At 33.6% G+C, this 14,399-nt stretch overlaps 1 protein-coding gene across 1 annotated transcript in view; it reads right to left on the reverse strand.

The window, feature by feature from the left end:
* Positions 1-335: 335 nt before the first annotated feature.
* TMEM168 (transmembrane protein 168) overlaps positions 336-14,399 on the reverse strand; it is a 29,725-nt gene continuing 15,661 nt past the window's right edge. Inside the window, exons 3-5 of the mRNA XM_004676952.2 lie at positions 6,928-7,070; positions 4,662-4,936; positions 336-2,371 (exon numbers count right to left, since the gene is read on the reverse strand). Of these exons, the coding sequence (XP_004677009.1) occupies positions 1,824-2,371; positions 4,662-4,936; positions 6,928-7,070 (966 nt within the window). The 3' untranslated portion in view covers positions 336-1,823. The remainder of the gene's footprint in view (positions 2,372-4,661; positions 4,937-6,927; positions 7,071-14,399) is intronic.

The raw sequence follows: 14,399 nt of genomic DNA on the forward strand, positions 1-14,399 counted from the left end.
TTCCTCAGGAAAAAGTATGTACGTGTGTGCACACATGTAAACTGCTACCTTTTTAATGTGCTATCTAGTTAGTAAGTTTATAAAGAATGCACAAATACCTTCAGACTTGGCTGTCTCAGTAAAAAAGACATGCTTTAGGTTAAAGCTAATTAGCTCAGAACTTAATGATTTTATTTAACAGTAACTTCGTTTTTTTGGTAGTTGTATTTTAAATTAACACTTCTAAGTAAAATTTCTGAGTAGAACAGTAATGAAATATTACAGGATTTCATATGAATGATAAAATTATAACCAAACATTGGAAATCTGCAAATCAATCATCTACGAACCATAAATATTTTTCTGTATCTTTTAATACAATAAAATATTCAATTGTTATTTGAACCTTAACATGGAAAGTCAACATCTTACTCAAAGCATTAGGAAAATCATTTTCAAAACACAAATCTGATGCTGCATAGATAGTGGTATATAAGTTCCCTGATCTAAGTGACTTCTTCCAAACTGAAACTTTAATTTTCAAGTCACCAGGTAGAAAGTGGCAGAGGCATTATTTTCTCACTAAGGCTGGGTTAAAATGGTTTCAATGGTGAGAAGTCACACCAGTTAAAGAACAAAGCTCAGATTATCCCCCAACTTAATTCTGTTCCCCTCTTATTTCCCAGAAATCAAGATTGTTATTTCTCAGAAATCAAAGTTTAGAACTTAAGAATTACTGAAGGGAAGAGGAGGTACATGACCTCTTGGGAGATACATTGATCAGTGCCTATTTTATTCGGACAAAACACTGAATAAAGTTTAAAAATTACAACCATACCATTATGCTTAAATTGCCAATGAATACCTTCTTACATAAGGCATTATGAACTTAAAAAATGTATTACATTACCTGTATTAAAAAAAACCTGTTTGCAACTCTATGACCTTCTGTGGGAAAAAGTCATTACTGAGGATTTGAAAAGTAATTTTTATGGCACAGCATTAATCTACAGGGGTCAAAATCATTTTTGAATACTGAAAAACAGCCTATAAACAAAATATTGCTAATTTTCTTCAACAGGATTTCTTGAAAAGGTAATTTATTCAGAAGGAATTTATTGGTGAAAACACTGTTCACTAAAAAACATTAAGTTACCCTGAGAAAGATTTAAAATTGCCAGTGCTTTGAAAGGCCCCTAACAATGTCTGGTAGAGTAACTTGGAGGCTCTGGTCTTCTACAGTTACTTATAAAAGAATACTTTGATCTAAACAGTAGTTGGGGGTTCTCTGGTACACTGGTAACAGGTCATAACCAACACATCTGAATGGAATGGACTATGAGCAGATTTTGCATTCACTTCAGGCAGACTTCTTTCTTTTCTTCTAAGCAGGTGTCTAATTCTAGAGCTGGTCTTGAACTCAAACTATTCACAAAAAATCTTCTGTAAGCAAATGGGTGGTTGTCTTCTATTAAAACATTGGTCTATATTCTCTAGTATATGCCTAGAAAATAAGGCATTATTTCTTCATTGGCCACTGCAGAACATCAAGTATTTCCTTTTTAACCAGAGGCAGATGCAAACATTCCTCAAAGTGCATTGTTATTTTTAATCTCTTATTTACAGAGTCAAATTTGACTGCCTACCTATTTTATTAAGTATAAACTAATGCTTACTCCCAACACCTTACATATACCATAATTACTTGAGAACAATAAAGAACAATAAAGTGAGCAGCCACAGAAGTAGCAAGGTATTTTCCACAAATAAAAATATAATATACAAAAATGGCAAGTTAGTGATAACTGGTAGTATAAACTCAGTATTTTACTTTGGGTTCCAAGTTATGATTTGACAAGTTTGAAACCTTGTCCTGTGTCCAGCACAGTAGGAAGAAACCAACTCATTTTTAATCTTTTCAAGCACCTAAAACAAGTTTTGCAGATCCAAAAAAGGTTCAGACCACACAACCAATTTGCCAAATGCACTACTGGATACGTAATACGAGGAAAATGTAACATCCAATGCTTGGCCACGTCACTTCCTGTTGGCAAGTGTAAAGTGTAGTCACTCCACCGTTTTGACACACCATATACTGCTTTCACTGTACGCCCCTTTTCAGTCCAACAGATGTTACTGTTGGAGTTGCAGTTGTAGTCTACCCAGTCTTTTGTGAAGTCACCAAGCTGTGGTGGGTCAGCTTCTTCAATGTCTACTGTCTTTGTCATCTCTGCTCCTTGAACTGCAATATACTGGTCATTGATTTTTCTCACTTCCTTCACCCAGGGGGTTGAATTCTCACTGTCTAGCACAATGATAAGTCGGGAACAGAAGGAACCATTCTTTTCTCTCCACCATTCTAGAAGGGTGTCAAGGCGTAGAATGTCTCCACCTATGAGCAATAGAAAATTGAGTCGTGTTAATTTCTGATGTCTCTCCTTAAGAACACTCATTTTCCTATGTCTATTTTGTTTAAGTTTCTAGAATTCAATAAGAAAAAAGCTACAGCCTTCTATTCAAAGCATTTTTTCAGAATTTTCAAAAGACCTTTTTCAAATTTAAGAAATCATCCTTCTGACATAAAGATGTTTTTAAAGTTTAATTATAAAGTTAACTTGCTGCTCCTTTATAAATTTTAAGGATCGTGGGTCCCAAATCTAGCATACCACTTATTTTTGAATGATAAATTCCCCCCACACCCCCGACCCCATCCATGGCTGAAAAAATTCAAAAGAATATTCTGACGTGACAAGTATGGAAATTTTTAATTTCCATCAATGACATTCACTGACATTCTGCCCATGGCTACTTGTGCACTATAATGCAGAGCTCAGTACTTGCAACTGGGACCTTATGTCCCGCAGGCAAAACATATCTGGCCCTTTACAGAAAAAGTTGACAGCTGCGGTTTACACACTGAAAATTTAATATTACTTTGTTTTCACATAGGTTTCTACTCTACGTATAATCAAGAAGTTTGAGTTTACAATGGACTAGTTTTTAAGCATATAGAAAGGTTTGAAGTAAGATTCTGACCTAAAAATCTGTTAACAGCCAGTAAGTTTTACATTTGGTTCATTAGTTGGGTTTTTAATATTTGTATTTAAATTTTGAAACATATGCATTAGAAATTAATTCTTAGCACTCTTACATTTCTGAGGTAATTACCATCCTCATTCTAGTCCTGACTGAATAAAGGTACATTGATAGTCTTTCCAACTCTAGAAATTTATCCTATGGAAAGAACAGAAATGGACATAAATATTACATATAAAGATACCCCTGCTACCTAATTAATGTAAAGCTGTTAAAAATGTACATAATCAAGGGGGGATGGAAATATATTAGGATGTAACATTATGAAGCAATTTTATTAAAACAATCTTGAAGTAACACTGATATGCATCACTTAGCAGTATAGGTTCACTTAATGTCTACAATAATCCTCTAGCATCATATTGACAAATGTTTATTTTAGGAGAACAGGCATGGCATAGAAGTTTCTCTAGAAAAATAGAGGCTTTGTTGAATGTTTAGTCTTCAGAATATGCTTTAGTCTATTTCCCAAAATTTTTATATTGAACATGTTTACTTTTATAATTAGAAAAAGTTTACTAGCACAAGATCCAGTTGTCTCAGTTCAAAACATACTGAACATTTTCTTTGCTTAAGAATAAAAATGACTATAGTAAAGAATTTAGAATTTGGATTCCTGACCTAAAGTCAGGTCATTACTAATATTCCTTTACTTATCAGTATGTTTTAAGCAAGACGATGAAAAATTGGTTTCAAGAATGTTTGTACCACCACTGAGCTATATGCATGAATGTATTTTAAGACATGGTCTCCACATATTACTAGTGTGTTGCTTCAAAGAACATATGAATAGGTTCTGTCTTGCATTTGGCTTTTGGCCCAGCTGCACAAAGTCCTTACACTTATCTCAGATCATAACAGCCATCTGATGCAGTTCAAGTAATTGAACTGCTTTTTAAAGACTTTGTTTATCTGTGATAAACTGCTTTATATTTATCATAATTTTTTTCATTATGAAACTAAATGTAAGAAGAACTAAATTAAGTAAAATCCAGTTTCCTAATTTAGAGCTTTTAAGAAAAGTAGCTATTAATAAATTCTTACAGTTTTACAGTTCTTGACTACTTGATTTGGAATGGGTTACAGCATTTTCTTCACTGTAGGGTGGTTAGTACTATTCTGAGGTAGAATCAGTCTTCCTGGACTGTGTCTCAGGCAGAAAAGGGCAGCAACTCACTGAAGAGAGCTCAGTCTGAGCCTGGTTCAACCTGCTCACCTGCAAGCTGGTCAGGTGTGTCAGGTCATAAGTGTACAGCTGCTGCACTATGGGGCAAAACCTATTCCTATGAGGTAAAAGATGGCCATGTCAAGCTGTGCTTTCACCATAACTTTGTTGTGAAAACAGAAAAAAGTGTCACCTAGAAAATTACATATACAGGAAACAATTCTTGGGCATCTATTACTTTTGCTAGGAAAAGAGAAAATAGCCATAAGCTTCAGTAAACTGGACATTCAGAATTTAGTGTTTCAAAAAATGGCTTTGAAACAATCCTCAAAGATTTAAGAAATTTAATCACCAGCTTTTAGGTGTCACATTCCATTTCTGTAAATCTTAACAATAGTGAAAATATCATAAGTGAATTTACCTGCAAGGGCCCATTCTCCTGTCCCATGGGTGTGCCCACTGTAATATAAAACATATGTGTCATGTCTTGGTCCATCCACAGTTCGAAGTTCCAGGAAAGCTTTCAGTTTGGAATGTAGAGTATCAAGAGACAGTCCACTTGTGGAATAGTCACATCCATAGGTCTCAATCATATGATAAGCAAAAAATCTTTGGATGGCATTGAGCATGCCAGTCGACCTTAAATTTAAGTCCTGTACATGTTCTGGTGGAAGAAGTGTTGGCTGACCATCAGGACTGAAGGAGAAAAAAAATATATTATTTTGGTATTTAAAAAGTATTCGTTTATATCACTTTTTGGGCATAGAACTGGGGTGCAGGTCAGATGTAAGGGGTGAAAGGATTCAGAGACAAAGCAGGGAGCAGAACATTTGCATCTACGGAAATACACTGCTGAGGGGAGCAGTGGGTGACATAGGAGAGGTCTGTGCACCATATGTGGGTCAGCTCCCCCACCCAGGATCCAACTCAGGCCATAGTGGTGATAGTGCCAAGACTTAACACTAGGCCACCAGGGAGGTTCTTTTGTCACATTCTTATGATGATTTTTTTTTAAAGATATATTTATTCATACAGAACTGGGGTACAGGCCAGAGAGAGTGAGAGGATTCACCAGAGACAGAGTAGGGAGCAGAACAGGCAGATCGATGAAGTACACTGCTGAGGGGAGCAGCGGGCGGGTCAGGAGAGGTCTGCCACGCCATGTGGTCACCTCCGGGGCAGGCAGGATCGAACTCACGTGGAAGTGGTTTAAGCTTCTCTGTGCTGTGCTTTAACCCGCTGCGCCACCAGGGAGGGCCATGATAAGATTTTTTAAAAGCACAATTTTATCTCAAATGCTTAAAGAACATCTTACTGGGACTACTTTTCTTGAAGGAAATCTTAATAAAACAATACTTAGGGTCTCCCTGGTGGCACAAGGGGTTTGAGTGAAGCACTGTGAAACTGCAGCCACTCAGCATTAAGTTCAATCCCTGGCCAGGGAGGTGATTAACATGGTGCAGCAGAACTCTCGTCCTTCCTGCTGCTCCCCTTAGCAGTGTATTTCAGTTGATTTGCCTGTTCTGCTCCCCACTGTCTCCAGTGAATCCTCTTACTCCCATACCTCTTGCCTGTACCCCAATTCTTGTATGCATAAATCTTTAAAAAATATGAAACATCACAACTGTTGAAGCCTTAGTAGCCTAAGGTATATAAATGAAAGCATTTACATATGTTATTTTAAAACAATCATTAAAGTATAGGTATTTTGGTAATAAGCTAAATTTACTAATGGAAGACTTTTAATTTGGTCATGGAACAAAATGTAAAATGGTACTCTAGAAAGATGATCAAAATACCATCAATATTAGAGGTCGACAGAAATTTGCAAACTTTTCTTACAATATTACTCCATTAACACTTTAGAATAAAACATTCTGTTCCATATTAATTTTAATCAATTACCAAAAAATAACAAGCTATAAATGTACCTGAAAACTACTATATACACTTTTCTCCCCACACAGTTATCTTTCTTTTTGGGACCCTAAGTTTTTTTTTTAACTTGGAGGAAAATATTTATTACTGTCTATTTTGTGTTATGTAAAATATTTGAAATCTTTGACTTCACGTCCTGCCAGCCTCCACCAAGGGAAAGTATTGAAACATGGTCATCAGAATTCATGTATAGCAAAGAACCACTTTTTCTCTATCTCTAAGGTTTTCAGCTGTAACAGAAATTTATCAATTTGCTGGGATTAAAAAAAACTTCAATGCCAATTTGAATTCTTGGTACTTGTATGACTAGAAAATGTTAGGAGTTTTTACAATCACATTTTCATTATTACAGTCCTCTGAGATGGATAAAATACTGTGTCACTTGCATTTTGTTGTCTTGATAAAGACATTGAGGTACAGAGAAATTATAATTTGTCTAAGAAAGCAAAGAACTAGAACTTAGGGCTCTTAAGGTCCATTGTTTTTTATGATACTGTTTCCTGGAACTTCTTTAAAACACAATATCCCTTTCTGAAAAAGAGGTAGAACCTTTTCTTAGAAAACTTACCCATATTTGCTGATGTGTAGCTTATATAAGTTGTAGTCATTTATAAAGTTCAAACTGAACCCTGAAGACATGTTTTTAGGAAAAATGACAAAACACCCAGAATATTAAAGTTTAAAATGTGTTTTGAAAAGAGCTGTTGTATATTAGGAAAACATTAACTAGTGATTACTAATTCAATTACCTGCAGAAGTTAGTGGGAATCACAATAGCATATCCAACAGATGTTCCTCCTAAACAATTACCCAATTCATGGAAGAGTCCATGAGCCATGGATTCCAATGGCAAAACAATTAGAAACATACTCAAGAATACTCCATTTGCTGGCTGAAAAATTAAAAACAGCATGTTTACATATTGTGTATGATCGTGCTATGTACTTATGTGTATTTACATACATGTATACACACACACAATTTTTGTCCCTACTCTGAAAAGAACAAATGATGATCAAAAACAGTTCAAGCAGGCAAGTATAGAGATGAGCAGTGAACTCTAAATTTATGTCTGTCTCTTACAAGCTGCTCCAAAAACTACAGCATGATATATTTGTGTATTTGACAAATATCTCATCCAAACCAAAAAATAACCACATTTGCTATGACAGTTGCTATGACAGAAAAAGTCAGAAATGAAATTCTTTCCTTTAAAACTCGCATGACTTAAATAACTTTTCAAATTGCACTTTTTTTGAGAAAAGGTACTTTAGAATGGGGCCCTTTTGTTTTTCCTGTTAAGTCTAGAAACCACGAGAAAACCTTAAAGTTGCTAAAACTATTAAACTGAATTCCATTTTAATGTTTAAACTTTGAACTTTAAAAATATTGTAGCTAATGAATTAAAAAATGTAAAACAGACACACATATAAAGGAGATTTAAACACTAAAAGTGAACAGAAAGTGGGAAGGAAGAAATATGACAAGATTAGGTAGTAATTAGTAGAAACAAATTAAAGGAATCACAGCCTTAAGTACATCTTTGGAATTCTTATACTATTTTATGTTCTGTATATTGTTACTATACCATCCTGTGCCTACATATATGAGCACACATTTTTGTCACAATAGGTGTCATTAAGTCATAAGTATAATAAAAATAGGATATTGACTCATAGTTAAATGGATCTAATGCCTTATTTTTGTACATGCTGTTTTCAATTATGTACATTTATATGTTCAATTTAGAAACATTAGAAAGTTAAAAATAACTAAACAAGTAATTTTATCCATACAGAGCTACTAACATTTTGGAAGGTTTGTGGACTTCATGCAAACTAGATTTATCAAAGTGGGATGATCAATTAATGTTGCATAAACTAATATATCATAAATGTTTGTAAACATCAAGGCATTTCTACCATAGGTACAAAATTTTAACTAGTTGTTCCTCTACTGACATTTACATTGCTTTTAATTTTCCATTATGTTAAAACCAGAAAAGAATATCAAGTTCTAATTATGTTAAATACCTCTGATCATTTGGGTTGAAATGCTTTATGTGTTTGCCCTTCACATTTTGCTCTATAATCCACATGTAACTTATTTAGGAAGACCCAATTGTGTAACTACCAACTACTGAAAATATTAAACATTCCACTTTTTAGTGCTATCTTTGTCATAAATCAGGTATTTTGGGGATCTGTTTTTGTGCTATTCCCTGTCCAATTAATTTATTTAGCTGTTCAGTATTTCCATGGGTCTTCATTTTGTGGGACCCTAATAAAACAGATTCATCTTCATTTAAATCTTATCCTTTTTCCCTGCATACAATTTTTCTTTTTCCCTTTTCTGTTGTCTTGCATAATTTCTTAAGTATATATTCAGCTCACTAAAAGTTGCATTAGCTTGGCCTATTAGGCTTACACATTGGGTTGATTGCAGGTATTTTATTTTCTAATTCTAAAACTTCTTTAGAATTTTTTTCAAATCTACTTTGTCACTTTCTATGTTTTCTGACTTCCTACCATTAGGGTCTATCTTCAACTTAGTATCATGATTTTGTTAACTCCAATACCTGAAGACTTTTGGTCTGCTGACCCTGCTATGTCTTACCCTAAATGTCATGTGCATGTGTTACCTGTTATGTATGAACTACATACACTATGTATAAGAAAAAACTAATTTGAAACGTACGTGATTTTTGCTTTGTTTCTACAGGGAGCTGGGCACATTACAAGTATGCATACCTTATTCCAAGCTGGATCATTAACACAGTACAAGGTCAGGATGCAAGTTCATGAGAAGGCTGTAATACACATAACTCCATTCCCTTCCCACACATAACTCCATTCCCTTCCATCATATGGTACGTCATCTTAAAATGGGAGTTAAAGCCAGAGCCATCAAAGATGGTAATTAATTTTAGATAACATAGGAAGTACAGCTCAGCTCTGAAAAACTTTCCGTTATACAAGCAAATGCTTACCAAGACACAGTGTTGTCTATCTCAGAAGGTATAACATGATTTTCCATTTATTCAAGTCATCTTTTATAACAATTTAAAAAGTATTTCTAGATATTTTATATTCCTGCTATTTTTTTAATGGAATAATTTCTATTACATTTTCTTACTGATTTTACATATTTGTTATTTGCTACCTTAATGTTACTAAAAACCTACTTTTACTTTAATTTTGTCTTATGTAGCTTGTGCAAATCCAAGAGAACCTACATTGTTTATGTTGGCTGGATTAATAATTTCTCAGTGAGTGCAATAAACATTTTATGACAGCTTATTACTTTAAAGATACAAGGTAGTTTTTATAATTACTATATTGGTTTTGTAGTTACTTCCTAAGTGTACCAGGTTATATTATTAAACAATTTCACTTACTTTTCAATTTCTTTAACTTAAATTGCTTATGTTGCTCTACAACAGAAGATACTTTGATCAATAAAACCCCTATGATTACTTTCAAATTTTTACAGCCGTTCACTAAAAACATTTACTAAATAAATGATATAAAATCACTGATTTTTTTTTTCTACCTTTAACTTTACTGGTACATTACCTAGTTTTCTAATCAAATAGCAATATAAGAAACTAAATTCACTATTTCTAATATATATATCAAGGATCACAAATACCTTCTCAGGCCATAAAACTGGATTATGTGAAGCTGCTACTGAAGCAATAGGTAATAGTATGGCTTCTAAAGACGTGCAGTGCTATCTGAAGACATTAAAAAAAAACCCTGCCCAAGTAAGACTGGCCGATTCAGTTATTTTACAGGTATGTTTATTTTGCAATATACATTTTTAGAAGCAAGAATAAGTTCAGGCATTTAAACAGCTTTTCTATACCAGTACCAATAGTTATGAGGAAATTGCATGACATTCTGAAAAATTAGTTAGAATGGGGACAGATAATGAGACATGGAATTGTAAATGTTTCCCTTTTGTTTTAATTAAGCCACTTAAGGCTATGAATATGCTACCTAGCAAAAATTATTTCCTACAGAAGGAAAGGTTTGAAATTTGGTCCTGTTTTCTAAATCTATTAGACATAGAGACAGGCTTTTCTTTAAATATTCATGTGCATGGAATATTAACAATTTTACTGACTTCTGCATCAATCGATTACAAAACTTACCATTACTAACATTTTATTGTGAAATTAAAATATAGTCTCTACCATTTAAAAAAGTACTAAAGAGTTTATAATTTAGCAAGCAACTGTGTGATTAACTTCAATTGTGAGTCAATTCATATATAACTCAAGTGAGAAATCAACTTAAAACTCCAGTTACCTTCATAAATACCCTTACTTTGGTTAGACAACAATGATAATACTTAATAATTAAGTTATTTATAGACAACAGGTGATGCGGGGTATTTTGTAGTCTTCTTAATCAATTTACTGAGAAACTTATTCAACTTTTCCTCAGAAACTTGTTTTTTAAAAATAAGTATTTCCACCAGGTTATTTTAAGTACATATGCTTAGCTAAGAAAATATTAAACTCTATTAAATAACAAAAATAAGTGACTAATTTGATCACATGGCAAATATGTCCTGAGTAAGTCAAAATAATGTTTTAGCTACTTGCCACTTTCAGAAAGTTTAATTTTATTGGCAAGCAAAACTTACACTTTATGCTTCAGCCTAAAGTCAACTGTGACCTTAGTCTAGTTCTTGGGCTTCAAACAACTAACTCCCTGTAAATAAGGTAAACTCAAGTTGTCCAAAAACAGTAAATGAATGAACTTTTTTCCTTTGCTTTTTAATTATCATACTGTGTTCACTTTCAAACTTTAAGATGCAGTTCAACTTTGAAAGCAGGTGTAAACTTAACATAATAGAAAAGCACCAAAATGAAAATATTTAACATTTTCATGTCCTAAAATTTCTCATGTAAAAGAATCAGAATCCTTTTATGCAACACACAGAAGCCAATGTTGGAATTTCATTAAAAAAAGTCAGGCTTGGGGAATATTACACACAGAAGTCTAAAGAAAATGAGGCCCAACTAAGAAACAGCATGTCAAATGCATGTTACAAAGCATTATATAAATGGACGTAATATATTCTTCTATGTGAAAAAACCCCCCATTTAAAAAACAGGTAACTTCCAGAACTCAAGGTCTAGAGCTGACTTTGGTTCGATTCTAACCCAGTCACATACCACCTGTGCGTATACAAATTAATCTTTGAGTCTTAATTTCCTGAATTTATACTTACACTTATTTCAGATTTACAATGTGAGATTTATCACAATGTTAATGTTGATTTGTAGTGAAGCATGCTGAAATTTAATTGAGTTCATTATAAGCAAAATACAAATCTAAACAACTAGCTTTTTTTTACTATTCAATAAATGTTGCTATTCAGATCTCTAGAATTGCTAACTCCCTAGTGGATGCATTAAAGTTTCGTCTTTTTAGTAGCCTCAAAAGAGATAATAAGAACAAAAAATTTAAAGCTTTAGTTCTCATAATGGTGACAATGGTATAGGAATCAAATTCAGGCAGTCTATTGAGTCTTTTCCCATAGGCAAAACAAAGATGCTTCATGAAATAGTGTCTATGCTCATTTCCAACTCTAGGAATAATTGGAATTAAGTAAAATCGTTAAGAGTAAAGACTAATTGCCTATATTCACACCAAATCTAGTTTTGGGTAAATTTCTTATCTCAAGCAGTTTCTCATCTGTTTAAGGGGAATAACATGGCACTTATCTCAGAATGTCATGAAGATTAAATTCATATAAATTCCAAAGAATGGTAGAAAGCACACAGGGAAGAGTTAATATATGGCAAGCTGTCTTATTAAAAATGGGCAATTATTTCAACCTCACCTGGTACCTAAAAACCATAAAAGAATAAGTCTAACAAGATTCACTAAGAAAAGTCAAAACCAGAAATGAAAGAAATAACAAATGCCACAGAAATACAAGGGATCTTAAGAGACTTCTATAAACACACAACTAGACAATAGAGAAGAAATGAAGCATTTCAGAAGAATTCTCACAAAAATTCTTTGAAGCATGTGGCCTCCCTAGACTGACACAGGGAAAATAAAAAAAAAAAAACAAAAAACAAGTAAGACTAGTCAAAGCCTACCAATCAATAATCAAAGGTCTACAACCAAACAGCTTCATTGATGAGTTCTATCAGATTTCCAAATTCTAAAACCTGTCCATCCTGAACATGCCCAAAAAATTGAGGAGGAAATGTTTCCTAACTCATTTTATAAGGCAAACAATACCCTAACAGAAACACTAGAGAAGGACATGACACATACAAATTATAGACCATTACCTCTGGTGAACAGAGATTAAAAAAGTTCTCAATAAAATACTTCCAGAATTCAACAATACATTAAAGAATACATATATAACATCAATAAAAAGACATATACATGATTCTCTCAATAGAGGCATAAAAGCATTTAATAAGAATCAATACCTATCCCTGAAAAATCTCAGTAAAACAGGGATAGAAGGAATATGATGTCTCATATTCCTTAATCTGACATAATAGAGATCATTGGTGATAAATCAAGTCCTGACATAGTCAATGATAAAATGTACATTTCCTCTAAGTTCAAGAAAAATATAGATATCTACTCTTACTGCTATTATTCAACAGTTCAAGTCCTAGACAGAGCACTTAGGCAAGAAAGGAAAAGGAGAATGGATGGGGAAGGAAGAAGTAAACCTGTCACTATTTACATATGGCATGTAATATATATATAATCCTAAAATTCTACTAAATATTAGAAATAATACAACAAAGTTGAAGGTTACAAAAGCAATATACATAGGTATGCTATATATCTATAGTGCTAACAAAAAAACTAGCAGAAAGACAGCAAACCAATCCCATTTACCATTACAACAAAAAGAATAAAGTACCCAGGATTTCACCCAAAAGTATATCAAATTAACATGATCTGGGATAATCTCTGATAAATGAACACTAACTAAAAATCATAGCATGTTTTAAATGTTATGACCATTACGTATTTTTAACTAAAGATATTTAAATATGCTAATAAACATATCTTGTGCCACCTTGACATCTACTATGAAGCATATGAAAAGTATTTTTCAGTCTAAAAAGTGTTGGTGTCTCACTCTACTCACAATTGCTATTAGACATTAAGGTTCCTAAAGGTTAAGAAATCTAAATTAACATTCTAAATGCAATTAAACTAAAGAAAATATTTATGTAAGGAATGGAAATAGGTTTTCATTAAGGAAAAGGTAAATTTTGTTCTAAGAAAAATGGCATCAAAACATGCTTGTTTTGAGAAGCTTTTCCTTCTGCAGCAAGGAAAAGAGATAGCTGGGCCCTCCCTGGTGGTGTGGTGGCCTTGGCCACTTCTGTGCTAGTTCAATTCCTGCCATGGCAGTGACCCACATGGTGCTGTGGGCAGTTCTGCTAGATACCAATGCCTGACTAGAGGCTGGAATCTGAGTTACTATGTTGGAAGAGGAGCTAAACTTCCATAGATGACTTTGAAATCTTTGTCACTTTGATTTAATGGATTGTCTCATAGCAATCTATGTCTTATTTGACAAATCATTTGACACTTGACAAATTTCCTAGAAACTGATTCTAGATAGTCTCTTGATTTAGTTACTATGAGATGCTTTTCCAGAGGATCTCTGGAAGAATACCTCCTAAATCTATAAAAGGAAAGATAACATACATAGTAGGTTAATTTGATTTGAATTCCATAGGAAGCACTGTCAACTAAGATTAAGCCTTCTTAATTTACATTTTTGAAGATATACAATATTAACAGTGTTCTAAAAATTATTTAGGGCACTCCCTGGTGACGCAACGGGTTAGGACACAGCACTGCAAACCCACCACAGCCGCTTCAGCATGAGTTGATCCCCTGCCCAGGAGGAGATCCACATGGCGCAGCAGACCTCTCCTGACCCGCCCGCTGCTCCCCTCAGCAGTGTACTTTGTAGATCTGCCTGTTCTGCTCCTTACTCTGTCTCTGGTGAAGCCTCTAACCACCCCTGCACCTCTAGCTTGTATCCCAGTTCTGTATGAATCTTTAAAAATCTTTAAAAAAAAATAGAAATTATTTAAACATGATGCTGTAGTATATTACTTGACATTCTAATAGTTTAAAATACTGTATTCTATGAAAATTAAAAAAATTTCCTTGTAAGTACATTATCAGATCTTTACCTATAA

The sequence above is a fragment of the Condylura cristata genome, unplaced genomic scaffold, assembly GCF_000260355.1.
Source record: "Condylura cristata isolate star-nosed mole 26May11 unplaced genomic scaffold, ConCri1.0 scaffold00005, whole genome shotgun sequence".
Classification (NCBI taxonomy): domain Eukaryota; kingdom Metazoa; phylum Chordata; class Mammalia; order Eulipotyphla; family Talpidae; genus Condylura; species Condylura cristata.